Source organism: Mycteria americana, chromosome 16 (assembly GCF_035582795.1).
Source record: "Mycteria americana isolate JAX WOST 10 ecotype Jacksonville Zoo and Gardens chromosome 16, USCA_MyAme_1.0, whole genome shotgun sequence".
NCBI lineage: Eukaryota > Metazoa > Chordata > Aves > Ciconiiformes > Ciconiidae > Mycteria > Mycteria americana.
In genome coordinates, this window is record NC_134380.1 from 4,992,621 (window position 1) to 5,014,798 (window position 22,178).

The 22,178-nt window shown below is 51.1% G+C and overlaps 1 protein-coding gene across 6 annotated transcripts in view; it reads left to right on the forward strand.

Moving 5' to 3' along the window:
• The window catches only part of SEPTIN9 (septin 9), a 147,465-nt gene extending 139,675 nt beyond the window's left edge, over positions 1-7,790 (forward strand). For all 6 annotated transcript variants that reach the window (XM_075519146.1, XM_075519145.1, XM_075519143.1 and 3 more), the window contains 4 exons: positions 1,991-2,086; positions 2,978-3,074; positions 4,642-4,693; positions 5,572-7,790. In XM_075519146.1, coding sequence (XP_075375261.1) covers positions 1,991-2,086; positions 2,978-3,074; positions 4,642-4,693; positions 5,572-5,707 — 381 coding nt within the window. In that variant the 3' untranslated portion in view covers positions 5,708-7,790. The remainder of the gene's footprint in view (positions 1-1,990; positions 2,087-2,977; positions 3,075-4,641; positions 4,694-5,571) is intronic.
• The last annotated feature ends 14,388 nt before the right edge of the window (positions 7,791-22,178 follow it).

Consider the following 22,178-nt stretch of genomic DNA (forward strand, 5'->3'; position numbering starts at 1 on the left):
GCTGAGGAGGGGCTGTCTGAATCCACAGCGAGGCATGGGCTTTCCTCAGTGCACGCACGCCTGGTGCTGCGGAGAGGTGGAGATGCCCCGCTTTGGGGTTCAGTAAGGGGCTATAAATCTGTTTGTGTGACTGATGGATGTGGCTGCAGGTGTGATGGCCTCAGCATTCCCTGCAGAAGTAAGCAACCCACCAAGCTCCTTGGTCCGTGAGTCTGAATTGCAGGGAAGTGAAGCAGAGGGAAAGGGGGTCTTGCCAAAAGGGCAGTTTTAGGGGCCACCTCCACTGGTTATGGAGAGGACGGCACATTAGCCAGGGGTTGTTCGATGCCTCCATGCAGAAGAGGATGAGCCACCCCTTCCCACACCAGTGTCTTCCTGGTTCTTGATGAGCAGGATCAGGCCCTGAAATATACAGTTTGGTTTGGGGGGCTGAATCCAAACTCTGCAAGCAGTTCCCTTTGCAGTGAGCTGGAGGATAGCTGGAAATGGAGCCAAGAGGTAATCCAGGCTGGGCTTGATCAGCGCGTCAGCCTGTTTGCACAGAGATCTGCGAGGAGCTGGTGCAGGAGGGTGGGGGTGTGAGTCCGCGGTGCCACATCTGCTCTCTGCAGTGGCTGCTGCAGACCGCTGGCTCCGTTCAGAGCTTATGAGTGCACGTATCCAGGTGTCTGTGGGTGGCTTGCTGGCTCTGGGACTACAAAGTCAGTCTGGGACCTAAAATGTCACCTGGGCACTCTTGGCTGCTGCTACCATCCTTGTGCAATGAAAGGCCATGGGGATACCACCTGGCTCGCCCACTCTGCACTGGCTTTGTACAGGATCAGCTTGCCCTATCTCTAATTACATTCCTGATTGTAATAAGACCCCCAAAATCCTTCCAGATGAAGGGAGAACATGTAGAGATGTGGCATGTTTGCAGTGCCCCTTCTGCAAGGGGCTCGCCCTCGTTAACGCTCATGGCTCCAGATCTGCTGGTGCAAATGAGAGGGCAGGTAATCAGTCCAGGTGGGCACAGGCTGGGACCTTTTCCCTTTGCTCCAGCACGCATGTGTGCTTGATTCCAAAATGCAGAGCCCTGTCTGCATCTGGGGGTGTAGCTGGTTCGGAGAGGCGATAGGTTTTTGGGTTTGGATCAGGGTGGGCAGGTGACGGTGAAGCACCAGCCTGGCTGCAGGCTATGTAGGTTGATGCCAGCACTGCACTGAGTTAGTGGAATGGGCTCCGATGCCCTGCGGAGCTGGCTTGGTTGGGTTGTTCCCCTAAAAATAGTGTGTGTGTTTGGCTGGGGGGTGGGAGGCCGGCTGGGGGGTTTCTCTGGGCTGTATCCGCTTCCTTTGCGAGCCTGCAACGTAGGGCTGACGTGGAGGAGTTTATTGCCATAGGAAGTGATGGGAGTAGGCATCCAGGCTGGGTTTGGGTTTGCAGCTTTGTTGGAGAAGGCTGATCCTCCATGCTCCCCGTGAGCTGAGCCTCCACCCAGGAATCCGATTTCAGCATCTCTTCCCCTTGCACAGAGGCAATATCCTTAAAGGCTGCTCTACCAAGCTGTCTGTGTCCCTGTCCCTGCAGATCAGGCGCTGCCGTGACTCCTTTTCCAAGGAGCATAAGCAGACACCAGAAAGCAACTTCTTAACTTTGGGTTACGTGCCTGGCAGCTACATTCTCCATTGCTTGGTGCAGCTTGTATTGTCTTATTCTTTTTCAATCCCAAAGCAACGCCCAGCTCATATAACTTCATCTCACTCTCAGCCTGAACCATGTCTTGGCACCAGGTTCTTGCAGAGATTCCAGGGCAAGTGCTTGGTAGGTGTGTAGCAGTTAAACACAGGTCTCTCTCCCCAGGGTGGGCAGTGCTTAGGATGGAGAGGGAAGATGTTGCTGGGCATTGCTCATGAGAGCCTCCTGGGTTAGCTGGGAGCTGCCGCCGTGGTGGGAGTGCAGTTCCTCTGCCCGTGTCTCCTTCACGTGTTCCTCTGCTCTTCTCTCCTAGATAATGGCCGATCTTCTTGCCAATGGGATCGACGTGTATCCTCAGAAGGAGTTTGATGAAGACTCTGAAGATCGGCTAGTGAATGAGAAATTCAGGGTTAGTGCATGGTGTTGCGGGTTGGATGTGTTTGGATGGGCCCTGCAGCTCTGGGTGCTGGTGATGTCCTGGGGGGTCTCTTGCAAAGTGCCTCTGTTTTCTTTCCAAAGCTGCTCTGCCCCTGTCCAGGGGGGGTCTGCCCAGGACCAAGGATCCTGCCACAGCTCAGAGCAGGGACAGAAAGAGGGTGAGGAAGGTACCTGGGGAAGGTGTCCTCTCCTGTCCATGTCACTGCTCCTTCCCCCAGCCGCATTCCTCAAAGGTGCCCTCTGCAACCAGCAGGCAGAGAGTTCCCGTGGCCCCTTGCCCTGCCCCAGGGGCAGGGAGTGCCAGTGTCTGCCCATCCCTGGCTAGGGAAGCAGCCTTACTGGCATGTGGAGGTAATTTGCTCATAGGCTGCTCTGCTTTTGTGGCTGTCAATTTCTTGCTATGGGAAGTAGCTAACAATTTTTTGGCTCAATAAAGTGGATTGGACAAATTCAAGGAAGAAAAAAGTCTTCTAGGGACTCTAAGTACAAAGACACCTCCTTGGATCAGGAAATGACTGAGCCACAGGTTGCCAGATGCTGGGGGCGATTCCCAGGGAAGCATCATGATACCTTTGCCCTGGCTGTACGCTGGTGCCTGCCAATGAGATGCTGGGCTAGACTGGTTTTGGGCTGGTTTTAGACTGGTTTTGGACTGGGCACGTGTGCAAGAGATGCTGCTGCCCAGGTTCTGGGCTGCCTGTGGTCCCTGGCAGGCAATGCTGCTCAGGAGCATCAGGGACAGACCAGCTCATCCCATGAAACTGTCTCCTGAAAGCAGCTTGACGTAGGACTTTGCTCGCCAGCCTGCTTTCCTGACCTGTTTTCAGGAGGAAAACTTAACCTTTTTTTACTCTTTCCTCAGGAAATGATCCCTTTTGCAGTGGTGGGCAGTGACCAGGAGTACCAGGTTAATGGAAGAAGAATCCTTGGAAGGAAGACCAAGTGGGGCACCATTGAAGGTACTTTGTCCTTGTTTCCTTACATCTTGAGCCCATCTCACTCCCCTGACAGAAGGCGATGAGGTCCAAGACCAGCAGTAGAAGTCAAGGTCTATATAGTGCTTCCCTGCCCCTCCAGAGAAAATCACTTTCCTGGTGTTTGGGGACTGAAAACACCTTGGCCAATGCTCCGGCACCGAGTTCCTGGGCCTTTGTGCAGCGTGGGGGGCTGCTGAGTGCCGGAGGGGACACTTCTGGGTTTCTTGTGGCCTGGCTTCTGCTGGCTGCACAGTTAAATGCCTGCTGGCTGGATTTGAGGGCACATGAGTGCAGTGCTGATGTCTCTGTGTCTCGAGCCCAGATTAGAGCCTTTCCCCTGGCATCTGTAGGTCTCTGTACCCTCCACCGTCATTTGGCTGGTGCCCTTATGGGACCTCTTCCTTCTTCCATCTTCATCCCATCAGCATCTTTCTTTTTTATCCCCCATTTTAAATCACGGTTTAAAGGCTAGATGAAGGCTCCTGGCTCCACTGCATCTACACATTTCCCTGTCCCTGGCAGCCAACTGGCACATCTCCAGTGCCACCCATCTTATCTTCCTCCCCTTCATTTCATAGTCTTTTTCATCTCATTTATGAGTCTTTTTCATAGGAGTCCTGTGTTGAGGGATGGCTTAACAAAGATGCCAGGAAAATCAGTGTATTTTAAAGCTCTGCTGCCCTCTTGTGCTTTGTCCTTGGAAGCTCTGAGTTTAATGGGGCTCATTAAACCACTCACCTTCTGCGTGTGGCATCTGCCTTCAGCACGGAGAGACCCCAGGACCCAGCCATGGCCATGGGCAGCCTTTGCAGAACAGTGTTATTTGTTGTCTTGCCATTTCTGCATTATGTTCAAGCCTGTTTGAGTGGAAAAAATAAAAAAAAAAGGGACTTGATCCTTTAAATTCAAATGCCTGGTAAACTGCGAGCCGTCAGACTAATTGTGTTGGAGCAACACCCCTTGATTTTTCCCTCTTGCAAACACTCTTGCTTGCTCCAAGCCCTGTTCAGACAGCAGTAGCCTTTGTCAGCAAGAGATCAAGTCCTTCCGCAGCAGTGGCAGCCCGGGCAGCACGCTCACTGACCTGCCTGGGATGTTGCAGGATGCTCGTGGTGAAGCTATAGATGAACACGTCTGTGGAGCTGTGCCCGGCACTCACTGCAAAGCTCACCCTGTTCCTTCCCCTGCCTTGTTTGGGGCCCACTTAAGCTTGTGTTGGTCCAAAGTGGGGGGTGTGGGCTGGTCACAGTGGGAGGTACTGCTGGGAGTTCCCTCGTTTGGTGGGAGATGGTGGGAAGGGACCAGGAATGCTCATTCAGACCTCACCAGCCAGTTGGTCATGCTGAGTTGGGGCAGGTACCCAGGTAAATCACTGGCCTTACAGCAGCAAAGAGGACTCTTGAGTCCTGTACCCTACAGCCCCTGGGGGTAAGTCCCCATCTCAGCCCTCCACACGCTAGTGAAGCCCCACAAGGTCCTCCTTACCCTGAGTGGTTGCCATACTCATGCCATGGGTGCATGCTGATGGGTTTCTTTCTCTTCCTACCAGTGGAGAACACGACACACTGTGAGTTCGCCTACCTGCGGGACCTCCTTATCAGGTCGGTAGGACTGTGCCCTGTCCCTGTAGCCTTTGGTCACCAGGTGGCATCCAAAGAAAGGGGAGAGCCCAGCCCAGCTTGAAGCAGCCGCTGCTTCGCTCTGCTCATCCTTCCCTCCTTCCCTCCATCCCTTCCCAGCCTGCTGCAACGCTGCAGCCCCTCTGCGAGGGGTGGCCCCACTCAATGGGACATGGCTTCAGGGGACTTTTCTCAGCTACAGTGCTGAGTTAAGGGAGGAAGGGAGCAGCGGATGGGTCAGGACAGACTCCAGGATTGCTGGTAGCATGCAGTGTGGCTCCAGCTCCCCTGCAAGCAGCTGGGAAGCCTTTTGGCCTTAGTGATCCCTCACCAGCCCCAGGTCCTACGCGCAGTCTGAAGGCATCATCCTCCTGTGTCCCAGGATCATGCTGTTGGGGGTCTGGGCGATCACTGCTACCTCTTGAAAGAGGCATCCCTGCTGCAGGGGAATGGGAGGCTGAGCCCCCTTGGCTTGCTGGAGGGGGCATTGGGCTCCTCCTAAATTTGACTGCAAGATAAACTCTGCGCACGTGAGTTGTGTGGGGCTACAAAGCCCGATCCCAGGGACGTGCAGGAGTGGGGTCTTCCCGGATGGGTGTTATGCAGCCAGGGCAACTGCATACCCAAGCACAGGCTGTTGGTACCAGCGAAGGGTTCTGGTCTCGGCTGCTCATAATTGCCTTTGCTTCCCTCCTGTGCCCTAAAGATACTGTTAACCAGTAAAGCAGGAGGGGAAATTTGGGCTGGAGAGGGTGTTTGAAAGCAGAGGTTGGGGGGTGCAAGGGTTGGGGTGGCAGAGGCTGGGCTGGCCGAACCTGTGCCCAGCGAGGTGCAATTGCCCCTGTCTCCATTTCCTGCAGGACGCACATGCAGAACATAAAGGATATTACCAGCAACATCCACTTCGAAGCCTACAGGGTCAAGAGGCTGAACGAGGGCCAGAGCTCACTCTCCAACGGCGTGACCGACAAAGAGCTGGTGGCTAACGAAATGTAACCGTCTCGCTCCGTAGCCAGGACCTTGCTCGCTCACGCTCGCTATTTCTCCCCTCTTCCCCCTTTATTTTTATATAAATCCTCTGCCACTGTCCCTCTTCCCACCCCCAACCCCCTGCCAATGTTAACTGACCAAATAACCAGACGCCGTCTCTGTCGTGCTGAGCGGGGTGACCGCTCATCCCCCCTGCTTTGTGGCACGGGTTTTCTTCTCAGCCCCCAGTCCAGCATGCCTGGGCTGGGGACCATCCCCCACGGAGGTCGGGCTCTTGCTGGCCCCCAGCACTGGCCCGACAGCCAAGCTTGGGGGAGCAGATCCGCGGGTCCGGCGGGGTTGGGGTGCCCCTAGGAGCCCTGCCTGCCCCTCCATGCAGAGGCTCTTTTCCGTCCATTGAAGGCAAAAGTTTCTCCAGGTGAATGTAGCCTTTGGAAGCAAGGTACGGTGGTATGAAGAGAGCAAGACGGTGCCATCCTTGTCTCTTGCCGCCTCCTCTGAGCCCTCTGCAGCCCTCCGGGACCCGCCACCCCCAACCCAACCCCTCTACCCTGCCTACATGCAATAAACTGGGAGTGTTTAGGTGTCACCTCACCTATCACCGACCCCCGGCCAGGCAGAGCGACCTGCTTTGGGAGAAGTGCCTTTTCAGACCGTTACCTTGCAATAGTGTGGGAGAGGGGAGGGAGGGTTTGCCTTGTCTGTCTTTGCAGCCTGCAAAAGGCCTGCGACGCTTTGTAGAGACTCCTTTTCCCTCTGCCTTGGACCACAGATGTGGCTGATGTCCTGGGAACACTTGTATATTTATTTTTCATTCAGTTGGGTGGGTTTTTTTCCACTGAAGGCTCGGAGTATGTTTGTCCAAAGGGGGCTGAGAGTGGAATGTCTCTGCAAAGCGGTGGTGGGAGGCGGAGGGTTGTCCTGTCTGACCCTTGTGATTCTCGGGCTTTTCCCTACGTCAGAGGAGGCTGTTGGGTATTTTTTATTACTTTTTTTTTTTTTTTTTTGGATCCCCTGTGTGATGTGTGTACATGTAACACGCTCCCCTGTTTTGCTAGTCCTTGTGCAAGGGGACTGTGCATGTGCAGACCGAGCCCTGCAGCCGCGGGGAGGGCTGGGCCGGCATTTGCGGGTGCTGTGCCCCGCGGTCCCCCCTGCTCTGCCCCCCTGCGCCTCCTCTTTCAATTCCAGTAAATAAGACCCAGCGAGGGGGTCGGTTAAATAACTCCGTGACACAGGAGCGGGTGGTCCTGGAGCAGAGCTCTGCAGTCCTGCCCCCCGCCCCAGCTCTGCTTGCCTTTCTGTTGTCCACTCCGTCAGTCTCCATATCCTCTCTAATGGATAAAAGTTTCTGCAAATCACCCTTTTTTGGGGGGGCACATGCTAAAATGGCAGCATGCCCGTCCTCTAGCGCTGGAAGGTGCCTGCAGAGCTGACCTGATGGTCTCCATGGGGGCCAGAGCCACCTTCACACAGGTGACCAGGTGGAAGGAGGAGGTTGCTCTCATCTTGGTGGGGATGCCCAGATAACGTTGCTCAGCGGAGGGTTTGCAGGGGCTCCCCACACGTGTGTCGTCCCCCCCCCGGCAGCCAAAGGGGTGCGTGTAGGGGGGTGCATCGCAAGGAGAATCCGCTCTCCCCCTTAACTCATGTTTCCCCCCTGGCAACAGCACGACAGAGCTGTTGGGGAAGAAAAACTATCTACTTGCTGACTTGCTATATTTTAGCAAAAACAAAACCAAAAAAGTGTATTAACTGAAAAAATATATTTCAAGCGTTAAAAAAAGACTACGAAAGGGGAGAAAATCTCTTGTGTGAGGCACTTCTGCAAATGTCATCTTAAACTTTTTTTTCCCTCTAGTCGATATCTCAAGCTGGGCCAAGCAAGACACGCCGCTTTCTCCTTTGTAACCTGATTTTTTTTTTTTTTTGAAGAAAAAAAGAAAATAATACATTAAAAAAAACTTCATCCAGATCTATTAAAATGGCCTTTTGGGGGTTATAAGCATTATGACAAATTTAGTCCATTTTTGTATAAATAATAGTGTTTAATATGTATTTCCCAAAATAAATGTTTCGAACGCAAATAGCAGGAGGCTCGTTTGGAGATGTCTGTTCTCAGCCACGGTGTGGTTGTTGCTGCATGGACCCTGCGGGGCTGAGGGTGACGGGAGAGTCCAGCTCCAGAGCTGCTGTGCTCTGCCCACTTTGGGGTGAAGGTTTTATATATTCCTAATGGCCTTAACTCTTCCTACCTCAGGTATCTGCCCCAGGTACTCTACAAAATGCTGGAGCTGCTGGTTTTGAGCGCCCTGGGGACCAAGCCAGCACGGCCTCTGTGTCCTGCAAATCCCGAGGGAGGCAGATGGGTCCCTTCCCTCTGCTTTCATGGTGAAGCTGTTTCCACTGCAGTTGCTGGTATTTTTATTAAGAAGTGGGTTGCATCTAGTTCAAGGGCAGGGAGTAGCTTGCCTTTCACACAAATGTGGCTTTGGCTTTGCAGGCAGATGGTCTTCAAAACCTTTCACGACCGCAGGGTTGCCCTTGTGCCCTTGGAAGGTGGCTTCACTTTGAGGACTCGCCTTCTTGAAAACAACATTCTTCCTTGGTGTTGCAGATGAGACACCATCCAGTCTGGTGTTTTAATCTGTATCTTACATCTTACAAAAGCCATCTGGACATGGTCCTGGGCAACTGGCTCTAGATGACCCTGCTTGAGCCGGGGTTGGACCAGATGACCTCCAGAGGTCCATTCCAACCTCAACTGCTCTGAGATTCTGGAACTATATGAAAGCAAAACCAACAGGACAGAGTCAGGTTGCGTTGGGTTGAGTTGGGTTCCTATGGATGTGTAGAGTACAAGGACAGACTTATGTACATTTTTCTTCTGCTTTTCTGCTGGCACCTGGGTTTCAGAGCAGTGAATCAGCTCATCTTGTTACGGTATCCAGTGAGGTGTGTAGTAAAGTTTGTTGATGGGCCCCCCTTTGCCCCAATGCTAAATCCATCCCTAGCAATACCCTTTTTTTTTCGTGCTGTACTGCAGTTTTGAGGTTCCTTTAGCTCAGACACTCCTCACGCCCACAGCTCTTCTCTACCACATGCATCTATTGGGGAGAAGCAGCGAGATCAAGGTGTTCTCGTTATTGTAACCGGAGCAAGACCCAGGGCAAAAGCTCTTGGGGGGGGGGGCGGGGAATGAACATGTAGTTGTAGTAAGTACAAATGTGGGCCATGGCTTTGCTTCTGGGCAAGTCTGCAGCAGCTTTTCCCCGTACGGTGGGCTTTTCTTGTGCTGGTGTCTGGTTTTTGCAGCTTTCCTCGATGCCAGCATCTGACTGTGCCCATGGAGGGAGATGGGGCAGAGGATGCTCTGGGGCTCTCCAGCCAGATGCTCTCCTGGTGACAGACTGAGAAACGGTTTGTGGCTGGGGTGAGGGGAAGGCAGGCAAAATTCCTGAGCTCAGCAATAAGGGCGGCTTTTGTTTAGCCCAGAGAAGGAGCTCGGCGGGTCGGAGGTCTGTTCATGGGAATGGTGCGGGGAATGGCTTCCAGATGTTACGAAGCTCTGGAGAGGTGGGGTTGGCAAAGGGAGAGCAGCAACGCCAGATGCTCTGATGGAGCAGGGGTTTGTGTGGTGCTATGGGAAAATCCCAGCTGGGGGAAGGGTTTGCCATTTGCAAAATCCTCTCCCCCTCCCAGAGCCTTGGCCGTAGGGCAGGAGTGACCTGCGAGGGGGGCAGAAGGGGAGGGTTTGGGCAGACCAGGAGGCAGGCAAGGGGCTGCTTCCCCTGCCCGCACCCTCCCAAGCTGTCTCGGAGGGAAATTTGCCTAACGATGCTGTAGCTGACAGAGAGGGCCTTGCACTAATGGCTTATTGAGTGGCCTCACTTTAACAAATGAGGGAAATGAAGATGAGTGAGAGTTTAATTACCGATCTGAGCAGGGCTTTCCGCAGCGACAAACGGGCACTCGCTCCCCTTCGCCTGGCTGCGGGAGAGAGAGGAGGACCCCCAGCACAGCCGGGCTCTCGGGGTGCCTGGCAGCACTGGAGGAGACGGCTGCTTGGCTGGGCTGGAGGTGGGTCTCGGTTCCACCTGACCAGCCCGACCCAGAAAGCATCCCCATCCAAAGAGGATGACTATAAATAATAAGAATAAAAGGGAGTATAAATAAATAAAGCAGCTCATAGCGAGTAGTTCCTGAAATGTCTGCCTGATTTAAAAACTAATTACTTGGAGGGTAATCACCACCAGAAGCACACATATTTACCCACAATGCTGCTCTTCCCTCTTCTTCCTTTCGCTCGCCCTCCCCTGATTGCTATCCCAGGCATCGGCACCCAGACTTATCACTCATCCACAGCGCACAATAAACTGTGTTGTACTTGTCCATCTCCCTGATTAATAACGTCATTGGAGAGCTGTTCAGGGAGGAATAAATCCTCCCTGGGTAGGAGGCCAGGTGCCAGCAGGAGGGGAAGCCGCGGCTGCGTGGTACCCGCAGAGCCCGAGCCCTTGGAGCTGGGAGCCTGCTCTGCCCCAAAGGGCCACCCCCTGCTCCAGGGACGGTCCCTTCGGACGAGCCTGTGCTACCCAAAAAGTAAGGCATCACCAAGTCACTGCGAGCCCGGGGTACCTGAGGGGGATGTGTCATCACCTGCTCAGTATGAGCTGTTAAGAGACTTTTCACCACTCTTACATGCCAGCCCATAGTGCTCATCAAAACCTGAATTCAGTGACGTGGGACATGTCCTCATGGGAAACATCTCCTTTTGATGTGCAAGCTGGGCTGCAGCAGGCATAGGCAGAGCTGGCGATCTCAAGCTTTAATTACTGTGAAGCTGCTGCACTGCAGCTGAAAGCCTGGGGTTTTTTTATGATCTTCGCTGTGGCTCCAGCAGAAAGGAGGATTTGTGCCTCCATCTCCACCTCTGTGCCACCTCCTCACACCACCTCCATTGCACAAGGTGCTGGCCCCAGCCTGCCTGCTCCTTCTCAAAAAACCACAGCAAAAACTTTTCTTCCGCGCCCGCAGCAAGTTGACATTTGTAACTCTTTGCTACAGTTCAGTTTGCATGTATTTGGCTGAGCTTGTGTCTGGTCCTATACAAGTTAATAAGTAATTCTCACCGTCAGCCTGATTTAGGAGCAGTATTGCACTGTGTTGATTCATTTAGGAAAACAATAATTTATTCCTAACTTATGGGATTCAGGACACTTCCACCCACAGCCCACGATATTTTCTCATTAACAGTACCCAGCTAAGCTAAAAACTGTGATTTCATAAGTCATGCTTCCTTTGAAGGTGCATTACCAGCTTCCCAGGGACTCCAAAAGTTTACTGAAGCTTAAAGACATACCTCATAGCATGCAGTAAGGTACCAAAGTCCCTCTTCTTATTACTACTGAAACCATCTTTTCTGCAAGTTTCCCTCCCCTGAACTATTCCCATCACAAAGAACCCTGCAAGGCGTGCCCAAGCCCTGCCCGGGGGCTGGCAGTGATGGGCCCGGGCATCCCGACCAAGCCCTTACAAACAGCAGCACGACACAACACCTCGGTCCTTACAACCAACCCTGCACTAACGAATCAGTATGCCAAGCCAGAGCCTCTCAGTGAGGTTCCCAGCAGCAAAATTTGTTGTAGACATGTGCGTGCAATGCAATGGAGGTTTAAGTGGGTGATATTGTGCAAAGGAAGAATAGCAGTAAGTCACTCTTTATCAAAAAGAAAATTTTTAGTTGGAAAAACAGAAGAAAGGCAATTGCTGTGTACAGGAGTTTGTAGCTTTGCCCTCGGTGCCCGCTGGGGCTCAGCCCGGACTGCTGGGTCCCCATCTCTTGGTGAGCCAGGGAAGTCACCCCGGGGCCCTCGTGCAGCCGCGGCTGGTCCTGTGCGGGCAGGTGCGCTGGCTCTGCCTCCTGCAGGAAGGAGATGAGGCTCACAAAGATGACGGGGGCTATACAGGTCTGATGGGGCGGACCCCACTGTTCCCAAGGTAAGAGGCCCCCAGCACAGGCTCCCCAGCTGCCCATGGTGCAGCTCAGTGCCCACCTCACTTTCCTGCGGCAGCTCCAGGAGAGAGGATGTGTTTTTTTCACAGGCTGCCCTGCAGAAACGTCCTTGCTCCTGTAGGTCCTTCGCCACTGGGATCCCTTGGGCTCAGCTGAGACGCGGGATGGCGGACCGACCTTTTGGGGGGCTTTTGCAGCGGCGACAGCAGGCAGGAGTCGCTGCTCCACTATAGCTCAGCGACAGCAGCAAGACCGGATTTCAGGAGAAGGAGTCAGGCCATAGCAAGACTGATACCTTTTGTCCTTTGTCCTCCCCTGTGGGGCTTCTCTGAAAACCACATACGCCAAAACGTTTCTTTTTTGTAGTTTTTTGGTGCTGGAGACCACCCACAGTGACAGTGTGGGGTGGAGGGGCTGGGATATACGGAGATGGATGACTATGTGTGAACTCCTTGCCACAAAGAATCATCAAGACCCAGGGCTTAGCAGTTATTTTAATCTGTACACCATTTTTAAAGGTAGCTTGTTGGGGTGGTTTGGGATTTTTTTGTTTTCTTTTTTTTTTTGGTAAGTCACAGCTGAAGGCTCTTGCTGGCAAGTTTACAGTCCCTGTTTTCTTTTTTTTTATTTTTAAAGTAAAAATTGTAGCCTTTTAAGAACCGTGTCCTGAAATAGCTTTGCAGAGGACAATGACAGGGAAGCAGAAAGAACCTGAGTCCCTTTGTGTACATCCTCACCATATTGTACCACATTAGCCCTAGGCTTAAATTGCTGGGGGAGCAGAAGAGCGCTTGGTGAGCGCTGCTGCCAGCGATCCCCCTTCCCTGCCCTTCTCCTCTTCTGCCACCAGCCTCAGAAGAAAGTCAAGATTAAAATCATATTCCTAAAGCAAAATTACACATTGGAGACTCCACAGCCCTCCCGGGAGGATCAGGGCATTCCTCTATAAATATCTGTCTCGATATGTTTAATTTGCAGATGAAATTAAGCCTGGGAAGAAAGGGAAGGCTGTCTTTTCATGTGTGGGCTGTCCAGCTTTGCCTTGAATATCAAAGTGAGACGAGTTACAAAGCACTGACTCTCCGGGATTATCTAAGAAACCTTGTAGGTCCCAAGTGACAGCGGTTACGGGATCAAAAGGTGTGGTACTTATGCAGAAAGCCAGAAAAAGCCAATGCGATTCTTAGATCAGCCCCAAAGAGCCAAATCTCGGGTCACTTTGCAGAGTTCAGGAGGTAGGTGAGGAACCAGGAGAGGCTGGGCTTTCACGTGAACTCTGGATTAAATATTAACTTGCTGCAGTGGGTTACGAGGATAAATATTTTCATTAATCATGTATGTGCTCATTATTATGGTGAGAACAGACTGCTAGAGCTCCGTCTGCATGAGCATTTCAAAACTAACGTCCCATTTTTTGCTCATAGCTTTCTGTAAACCATCATCTTTTATGCCTTCTCTCTTTTTTAGAAAACTTTTTCCCACAAGTAATTTTATTGGTTTCAACATTTTATTGGTTAGGCTTCGAAAACATCAGCTGAAAAGATTTAGCGTAAGGATGAAGGGACAGGAGAAAATGCACCTCCAGCCAATAAAAGCCAGGAAAGCGGAGCGGGGTGATGTTTCTGGGGCAGCCCATGGAGGTGAGAGCCTGATCTGGGGTGGGAAAACAGCTCTCGCCGAAGGGATCTGCTGCCACGTACCAGTGAAAACTCGTGCAGCCATTCAGCGTGGTGCGACAGCACAGCCCGGGCGCGCTGGCGGAATTCTGAATGGGCCTTTCTTGCCAAGTACTCAGCTAGGCAGAACTGCGGGCCCAATTTATCTGCACCAATGAGAAACGGCGCATGATAGTGCAATAGGCCTGCATCATAATTACAGCCTGTTGACGTTTTTCGTATTGAAAATACTTAGCTGAAGAAGGCCTTTTTCATCATCCATTTTGTTAAAAATCTGAATTTTTCCTTCTTTCCTCTGATTTTATTGAACTTTTCAATCATCATAACTTTTTTCAGCTTTCCTTCCCTTCTGTTTTTAGCTGCTCCTTTCAATTATTTGGTGCTTTCCTTTTTATTCCAGTAATTTTTTTTAAAGACTTGAATAGAAGGAAGAGGGAAGATAGATTAAAATTTATACTAGAACAGAAAGTGGATGTATGGCCAAAAGTCTAAAACCCTATCATTAGCAATATTTAATAAGGAACAAAATTATTAAGCAAGCTGAGATGTCTGCAAATGACTTCTGAAACTCTCCAAAAAGGAAGGGAGCTTATCTAGCAGAGGAGAAACCAACTGATGGATGAAGATGCAAAGCATTTGGAAAGAGGTTGAACGAGCACCTCTAATGACCATCTGTCCCGCTATAAAGATTTATGGATGTTGAGCATAGCTGCCTCCAAGGGACCCATCCATGGGTGAAGGTAAGACCAGGGGTGGCACCTCGGAGGTGCATTCTGCACCCAAACAGAGCCCCCTCTGCTGCTGGCACCCGCCACGTCGCTCTGTTCTCCTTCCCCTGGGGCTGGCTGCAATGGCTTGTCTCCACCAGCACATGTAGCCAGAGGCACCAGGCCTGTTTTCAGCCCTGTGCAGGAAAAGACATGGGGCAGATGCTTGATGTTTCCTTTTATGAGCACTTCTGCAGTCTGGCGTGGAGGAGAAGCGGGCAGATTTGAGGTCGTGCCGGCAGCCGTAGCCTGGACACTTCCCACTGGTTTGGAGGCTCTGGTCTTGCCACCTAACCCTACCTCAATCTGGCATCTTTGGTATTTTTAGCAGAGCACGCCACACTCTTAGTGCTTCTTGCTACAGAAAAAAGCTGATTTAAACAGGTTTTTTTGCTGTTGTCAGCCAGGCCAGTGTGCTAGATCATAAACGTCAGCTTTGGTGTATGTGCAACGTGGGCTTTTGTAGGACAACAAAGCGAGTGCTGCTGCATTGCCATAAAGTACACTGGGCTGTGCAAGGTTTGCTGGAGAGACAGAGCACAAAAATAATAGTTGTGCTATGGTAAAGGTGCCCAGGGACTCTTTCTACGAGCCTCCTGCGCTCGCAGGGCCACTGCAACGCTTCCCTGCTCCCGCTGCAGGCCTGACGGGGCACCGAGGCACCTCTGGGTGCTGCAGCAAGTGCCGGTACTTGCCTGCATCTTATTGTCATAGTGCAAGGACCAAGGAACTGGAGGTGGCCTGACGAGTGGTTGCACAGGTGTCTCCCCTCCTGGTGCAAAATTAGCTTAATTGAAGAGCAGTAAGTGCTATCAGCTGCTGGTGCAGGTGCTCCACTCCTAAACTCTACGGAGGGCTTAAAAGCAGCAGCTGTTTGCTATTGGAAGTGATGGGCCTGAGAGCATGTTGGGTGGGAAGCCTTGCTCCGAGCTGGGACGTGTGGGGCTGGTCTGACCCAGAGCTCCTGAGATGGCTCTGTCCTGCTGGCAACTTCTGCGAGAGCTGGAGCTGTGGTTGGGAGCTGCTGTGAGTGAAGAAGTAGGTTCAGTGAGTTTTTATTCTGCTTTAAGTATAAATGTCACTTTTTGCACTCTGGGCTAGCTTTCTCCAAAAGCCCGGGGCTGTGGAGGTACCTCGCTGCACGTGCTTTGCCTTGAGTAGGAATGAAGTGGGTTTTGAGTGTTTGGCTTTGATTAGGCGAAGTGGGTTATTTAGGGGGAGGAGGAAATAAGTGTTTGTTTTAAAGCTAGTGGAGTATTTCTTATCTGCAACCTGAGCTCAGACTAAGGGTTAGCTCCGGAGCAGAAGTAGAGAACAGAGAAACACAGAGGGAAGAAGAGGCTTTGAGCACTGGCTGGAATGACACAGTGTAGACCTCTGCAGCTTTCCAGGTACCATGGTGTGCCAAAGCCGAGCGTTCCAAGTTCGATACCGATTTAGCTTTGCAGGCAGCATGCTGATTCTTGCTGTGCTGGTTATAGTTTGGCAGAGACTGGATTAATTGCTGGGTTTTGTTCCTGCTAAACCAGGGTGTATGTATATGGTAGATGGCGTCCTTTAGCAGCCAGAGCCTACACAACTACGCTTTTATTTTAAGCACACTTTAGATATACATATTTCATACTATTTTTTTTTTTTCATTAAAACTTCTGTGTAAAACTTGGTGTGGATGGATGGGGGAGTTAGTCTCTGAACCCCTGAGAGCTGTGATCCCTTAATGCTGGCGTACTCTGTCAGGCGTGTTGGTGGGAACAGAAGCTGCTCCCAAGTCAGATCTGTGCATGCTCTGAGCCAGCATGGTATGAGCCTGTTTGCTTTTCTCTGGGGTCATGGTCCCCCATTTCTCTGTGCCCTGCACCATGTGGGTCAAAACTACTTACTGGCCAGACCCTTTCCCACTGAGCAGAGAGAAGATGGCAACTGGAGTTGTACTACTGGTGGGGTCTGCAAACCTGCAAAGATTACTTGTTGCCCCAGACACGGGACTGGGCTGGAAAAATCCCATCTTATAGTTAAAAGTACCATATCTAAAAGATGTGCTTGGAGGGCTCTTGTACCTCTGTTTGCTCTGCTGCCGCTGCTCTTACCTGGGACGTGTGTGGTCGCTGCTTGGGAACAAAATGTGGGGTTGGTTAATGCTGCTCCTTCTGTCACCAGGACAGGGTGGTCATCACCCCTGCTTCAGGGTTACTGCATTCCTCGCCAGTTACTGGGGTTGGAGCTGTGACAGCCCATCAATATAGTCATTGCTATCTATGTCTAGGGTCCAACCGCCTGCAATGCGAGTGGTTGCGTTTAAATTAAGCCTGTTAAGCAGAGCCAAGCCAGGGTGGGTGAGCACTAGGGCTGATGGGCTGGAGCAGTGCCCGGGCACTGCACAGCTCAGCACCCACCATGGCTCTGCATTCTCCTAAAATAAAAATGTGGTTAAGCTTAAAAAGCAAGCGCTGCATTGGTGGTGCTAAACCCCCACCAGTCTCCGCAGAGAGCTTTGAACATGGGCATGGCGGAGCAGCGGTGGTCTCTGCGTCCCTGGTGCGGGAGGGGAGGTGGTCTCTTCCCCCAGGTGCAGGCAGGAGTGGTTGACCCCAAGCGTCTTTCTGGGAGGATGAATACGTGCCCATCCCTTCAACTCCTTTGCTCATGAGGAGTGATCAAAGTGCAGCCGTTCGATTTCATAACCCAAGTAAACGCTCAAAAAAAGAACCACTCCCTAAATATTGTGGGGAAGGTGTTTTGAGCCTTGGCCACTTTGCCTGGGAAATGGTCTCTTCTGATTCAGCTTGTTCAAATCATCTTAATAGTTCTTAGCGAGAAAAAAACCTTCTGTATCCTCAAGGCAAGTATATTTGGGCAAAGCAATAAGAGACTTTAAGAGGTTTGGAGGTTACAGTGGGAAATAGCAGTTATTCCCAATAAGCAGTGTTAAATGAAGTGCTGCTGACAGTAGCCTGAGGCAGGTTCAAGAGTTTCAAGATTTGCAACTAAGAGATTAACCAAAATAGATGTATTATTACAGGCAAGTTTGTATCTAAATCATTTAAAGTGCCTTTAGATGCTGTAATGTTTTTCCTCCTAAGTGCTCATAGTATATCTGCAGCTTCCTCATGGCTTTTGGGAATGAGCAATGAAAGGGCCCTTGATCTCGGCAAGTTTAAGACTCTCTGATGAAGGAACGAGGACCCAGTGGATCGGCAGGTTCTCGTTTGATGGGGGGCTGCTTTGGCAGTGCTCCTATTTTATCTGGAGGAGAGATCCTGGCCCAAGTCATTCCTCCTGTTCCCCATTGGATGCTCTGCTGCGTGGCTGGCTAACTGGTACAGTCCAGAGAGGACGCACGAAGCAGTGGGTTTTGCCAAAGCTCCGAGTGTAAAATGCCTCTGAAAGAACAGCAGCAGCATGGCCCCAAGCTGGAACAACCTGACCCCTCATTTGTAAAGGTCACACGATGCTCAGGAGAACCAGTGCTGTGTTTAGAGATGTAAATGAGAATGGCCATCTCCAGGCACAGGTGAACACTAAATCTTTGTCTCCTGGGTAGTGCCATCCATGCCAAGCCCAGAGTCTAGCTGCTGCTATCAATTCCCTGTCACCCTGCAGGACTTCTCGTGTGCACCCATCACCCAGCAAACCATGCTTTGACCATGGGACATTGAGTTCTTTTGTCCTGAACTGACACTGGAAGGAAATTCAGCGTAGGGCTGGTAGCACGGGGTTACTGAAACAGAAATGGTCTGCCATCAGCATGAACGGTTCCTGGCACTATGTCTTGGCTGCAACCTGGATAAGGCAAATTTAAGTTTGATGGGTGAGAAATCAAGGTCCGAGGGAAATTATCTGCAAAAGAGGGGCAAGCTCCATATGCTCAAAAAGAAAGGAGGGGAGAAGGGCAGAGATGTTTAGAGGGAGGTGGTCTAAACCTGGGGAGCAGCCTGGAGTGCTGACACTGAGCCAGGAAAATGGGCGTTCGTTATTTGGGTGAGATTTCTGCGCTCCTTGCGCTAGCTCAAGAGAGGAGCAGTTGATTTCCAGAAACTCTCCAAAGTTGGGATGTCCGTTTGCTTTGGCAATTGCACACCCCTGTGGAGACGAGCTGGACGTCCAGGGTGCTTGCAGGACCGGAGCCCTGGGGAGGGATGGGCTTCTCCCAGTGGGGTGCTTAGGGACATCAGCAGTTGTGCCAGGGATGTCGTGCAGGTGGACTAAAAAGTCTGTGAAAGGAAGGTATAGATCTCCACCAAAGGAATACACCAGCAGAGCTGAAACCAGAGAAATGACTGGAGATCCAAAGAGATTTCCAACTGCAAGGGTTCAACGTGCTGAAACGATGCTGGAGCAAGCTGGTGGGGGCCTGGCAGGGGCTGGGTGATGCACCATCTCGTAGGGAGTTACTAAGGCTCAGGTTTGCCTGTGGGCAGATGGTGTGAAACACCTGAAATGCCCTGGGGTCTGGGAAATCAGGCCTTCTGTATGAGGCCAGCTTGAGCCATGCCAGAAATGTGAAATATTAATTTTTCCTCTATTTGCTTGCTTGTTTCCAAGTTCTGAAGATGAATGACATTTCTGTGCCATGCAATAAACATGAGATTGCAAGTTTTTCCTCCATGTGAACAAGGAAAAATGTCTCTAAGTGTCTTTGCAATGTTACCCCCTTTTTTTTTTAAAAAAAGGGAAGAAATGTCCCTCTAGGAAATCAGATCTTCATAGTGACCTGATGACAGTGTAGCCTTCCCTCTCCAGCAAGCATGTAAGATGTCATTTCAAAAGCAACATAAAGCAAATGAAAGTTAAATTTTATTTTCTGTCTGGCATGTTGAGCGATCTGGTGGCAGTAACTCGCTGCGTATGGACAGAGTGAGGTGGTAGAGCGTGGCCTCGCATCCCCTCCAGTGCTAATGGCTTTACCAGGGGTTGCCAAGGAATGTTGCAGATGTCAGGTATGAGTTGCAGCACCTCTGTGAGCTGAGGAAGGGTTGTTTTTTTCTTGTTATTTGATAGGTGGGGGGACTGTATCTCAGAGAGGCTCTGGTCTGCCATCAGCAGTCAGTTTTCCCTTTCAATAAAATGGAGGGACATTGGATGTTGTGCTTGTCAGGGCTCTTCATGGTACTTGTGATGGATATTTGGATGACAGCTATCCCACAAACCCTCTTTAAATGTAACGGGAGGTGCTGTGTAAGAGAGGATGAAGGAAACAATGCTGAAATGCATGACGAGTGCTCTGCTTTTGCAGCATTCGGCACACTTGCCGGTTTGAAGGACCAGGTTGCTCCAGACTTTCATTTCCTGCCCTGAAAGTGCAGACTCCAACTGTTAATGGCAACAGATGGAAACCCAGCTTTCCTGGAGGCTTTCAAGGATATAGCCTGGCTGCCATAATCACTGCAGGTCTGTGAGCCAGGGGCTCCATGGGCTTTCACTGTCCAAGTCCCCACTTCATGCCGGGTCCTGCAGCTGCAGGGATGCCGCCTTCCCATGCCGAGGTCCAGCACCCCGTCTGTACGCTTGCCTTGCCCATGGAGCTGGAGGCTTAAGTGCACTGAATAGCTGGAATAATCCAGTCCTTGAGGCCTTTGAGGAAAGTAGGGGAGTCCACCTGCCTTGTCCTGTTGCAGCAGACAGGTCTGCGCCATGCAGTGGGATGAACCCAGTCTAAAGCTGAGCTTGGATCAGGCTTTTGGTTTCACCTGGCCCAAGCATGCTCTGCATCATGGTTGCTGCTGCTATATTTATCAGGAGTCTTGTGACACCTGGTGTTTTCATTTCTCCTGGAGTCTGGTGGTCTGATGGCATCCCTCCTTCCCAAGTGAGCCTTTCTACCCCTTGAAGAGGCAGAGAGGCACTTCAGCAAGTGAAGCCTGGGGCCCTAAAATATTTGCTTTCTGCAAATACAAGGTGCCCAAGCTTATTATATCAAAATATCATGAAATGAGCTGTAAAATTAACTATTTGGAAATCCTGTTTTATTGTTTTGGATTGCTTGGGACAAGATGACGGAGCCTGGCACTGCCCCACAGAGACCCTTCGGTGCTGCTGGCAGTGCCCCTAGGTTGTGTGCGCTGGAAGCATTGAAGCTATTGCCCAAGGGCAGGCAGGGACACGGGCTTGTCCTGGGTGAGTCCGTTGCAGCAAACCCCTCTGGGGTGCTGTAGTGATCCCAAGCAGGTGCTGTGCACATGAGACGTCTGGGTGCAGAGCAATGAGAGCAAAACTGGATGTGCAGAGCCACGCTTGGCTGGCTGGGCGCACGCTGCTGGTACCATCATTGGCTTTCTCCAAAGGGAGCCTCAAGTATTTAAATCATGGTCTGCTGAGAGATGGGCAGCGTGGGGAAAGGCAGCTCTTGGTCTCTCTGAAATGTTTCATGAAGTCTGTGTCTTGCTGGATTTTGGCAAGAGACACCTTGATTTACCATGAGTTTTTAAAAGTGGGAAATGTGAAACAGCTGCTGCAGTTGTAAGCAAGCCAGGAATGGAGGGGATGGCAAGGCCTGTGGGTGTTTTGCTTACAGACTTTGGCAAATGGGAGGCTTTTCTTTTTTTATTTTGGTTGGCATCAGGAAGATCTTTGAGACCTTGGAATCCCAAACACCAGTCAGGAGAGCTGGGTGGGTCTGTAAGGTGCCTCTGCACTGTGAAACCTTGACAGCAATGTTAAGTCAGGGAACGGGCAAAGGAAACTGCAGGGCTTTGAGAGGGATGTGGGAGGAGCTGGTGGAAAAAGGAGAGGGGGAGACTTCTACACATCCTTGCCCAGACTTGTAAAGGCTTAAAAATACCCAAAGCCCTGTGGCCCACTGGCTTCAGGGAGGGGTGTCAGAAGCACAGCTTGGTGCGGTCCCTAGGCTGGAGTACCCCATCCGCACGTGCTGCTTGGGGCAACGCGTGGTGCTGGGTCACGCTGGGACTGGCACCTCAGGAGGGCAGTTCACCCCATTGCACTTGGGGTGAGATTAGTCACTCCTGTAAGGGCTGGTTTTCTCAACTAAGCGCAAAGACAGCCGAGGGTAAGTCACGCAGACCTCAGTGTCCCGCTCAGATGCCCACAGTAGAGCAGGAAAGTCCCTCCTATAATATCTGCTAGAGACCTGACCTGGACAGAAAGCCTGAGAGAGGGGCTTGTCTAGCCCAGGCTCTCCTTTCCTGGCCATCAGCATCAAATGCTTTGGAGGAAGATGTAAGAAACCTCCTGTAATCTGCCTGGAAGGGAGGCTTGTCCCGCTTGGGATACAGCAGGTTTTATCCTTTGCATTAGATGAATATTCAAATAATTTAACAGTGGATGTTTTCATCCTTCCTATACCAGTGGAGTTGTTTTTGTGGCTCTAATGCTCTCATGACCTCAATGTCTTCCGCGAGTGTGTTTCTCAGGTTAATTATGCATTAAGTTTACATAAGGCTTTTCCTCTTTTAATCAGTTCTAAACCTGCTGCTTTCGGATGTGCTGAATGCACCGACGCTCTGGTGCTGTCGGGGGTGCTTACAGCAGTACCCTACCCACCTTTCTACCCTGCCAGTTCTTCTGTACGCCTTGGTATGTCTCCTTTATTTGTCACCTTGCTAAATAAGCACTCCTCAGACTTCTGGCTTTATTTTTTCCTGTACAGGCTTTTCTGATGTGCGCTATGGTAACATAACACCATAAAAGAAAGTGTTTACTGGTGTGATTGCGATACATTGTAGTCGGCTCACTTTCCTTCTCTGTGGGCTGGAGAAGAGCCTGCTTGGGAGCTGCTGGGAGGTTTTTTCTTAAACAGACTCAATCTTTCCCAGGCGGCCTTTGTGAGTGTAAGAAAGCAGGTAGAAAGCATGCCTTGCACTTGATGGTGTTTCATTCTTTTGGAGATCTCTCTATTCCTCTTCTTTCTCTTTGCTTTCCTCTGGGTTTCCTCTTTGATTTATTAGCAATCTCTTTTAAGCTGGATGAGCTTTCCTTCTCTGAAGCCTAAGACCTTGAAAGTAGGGGTTATGGTAAGATTGTATAGAAGCCAGTTGGATAACGTGGCTCTTTCTTCAAGG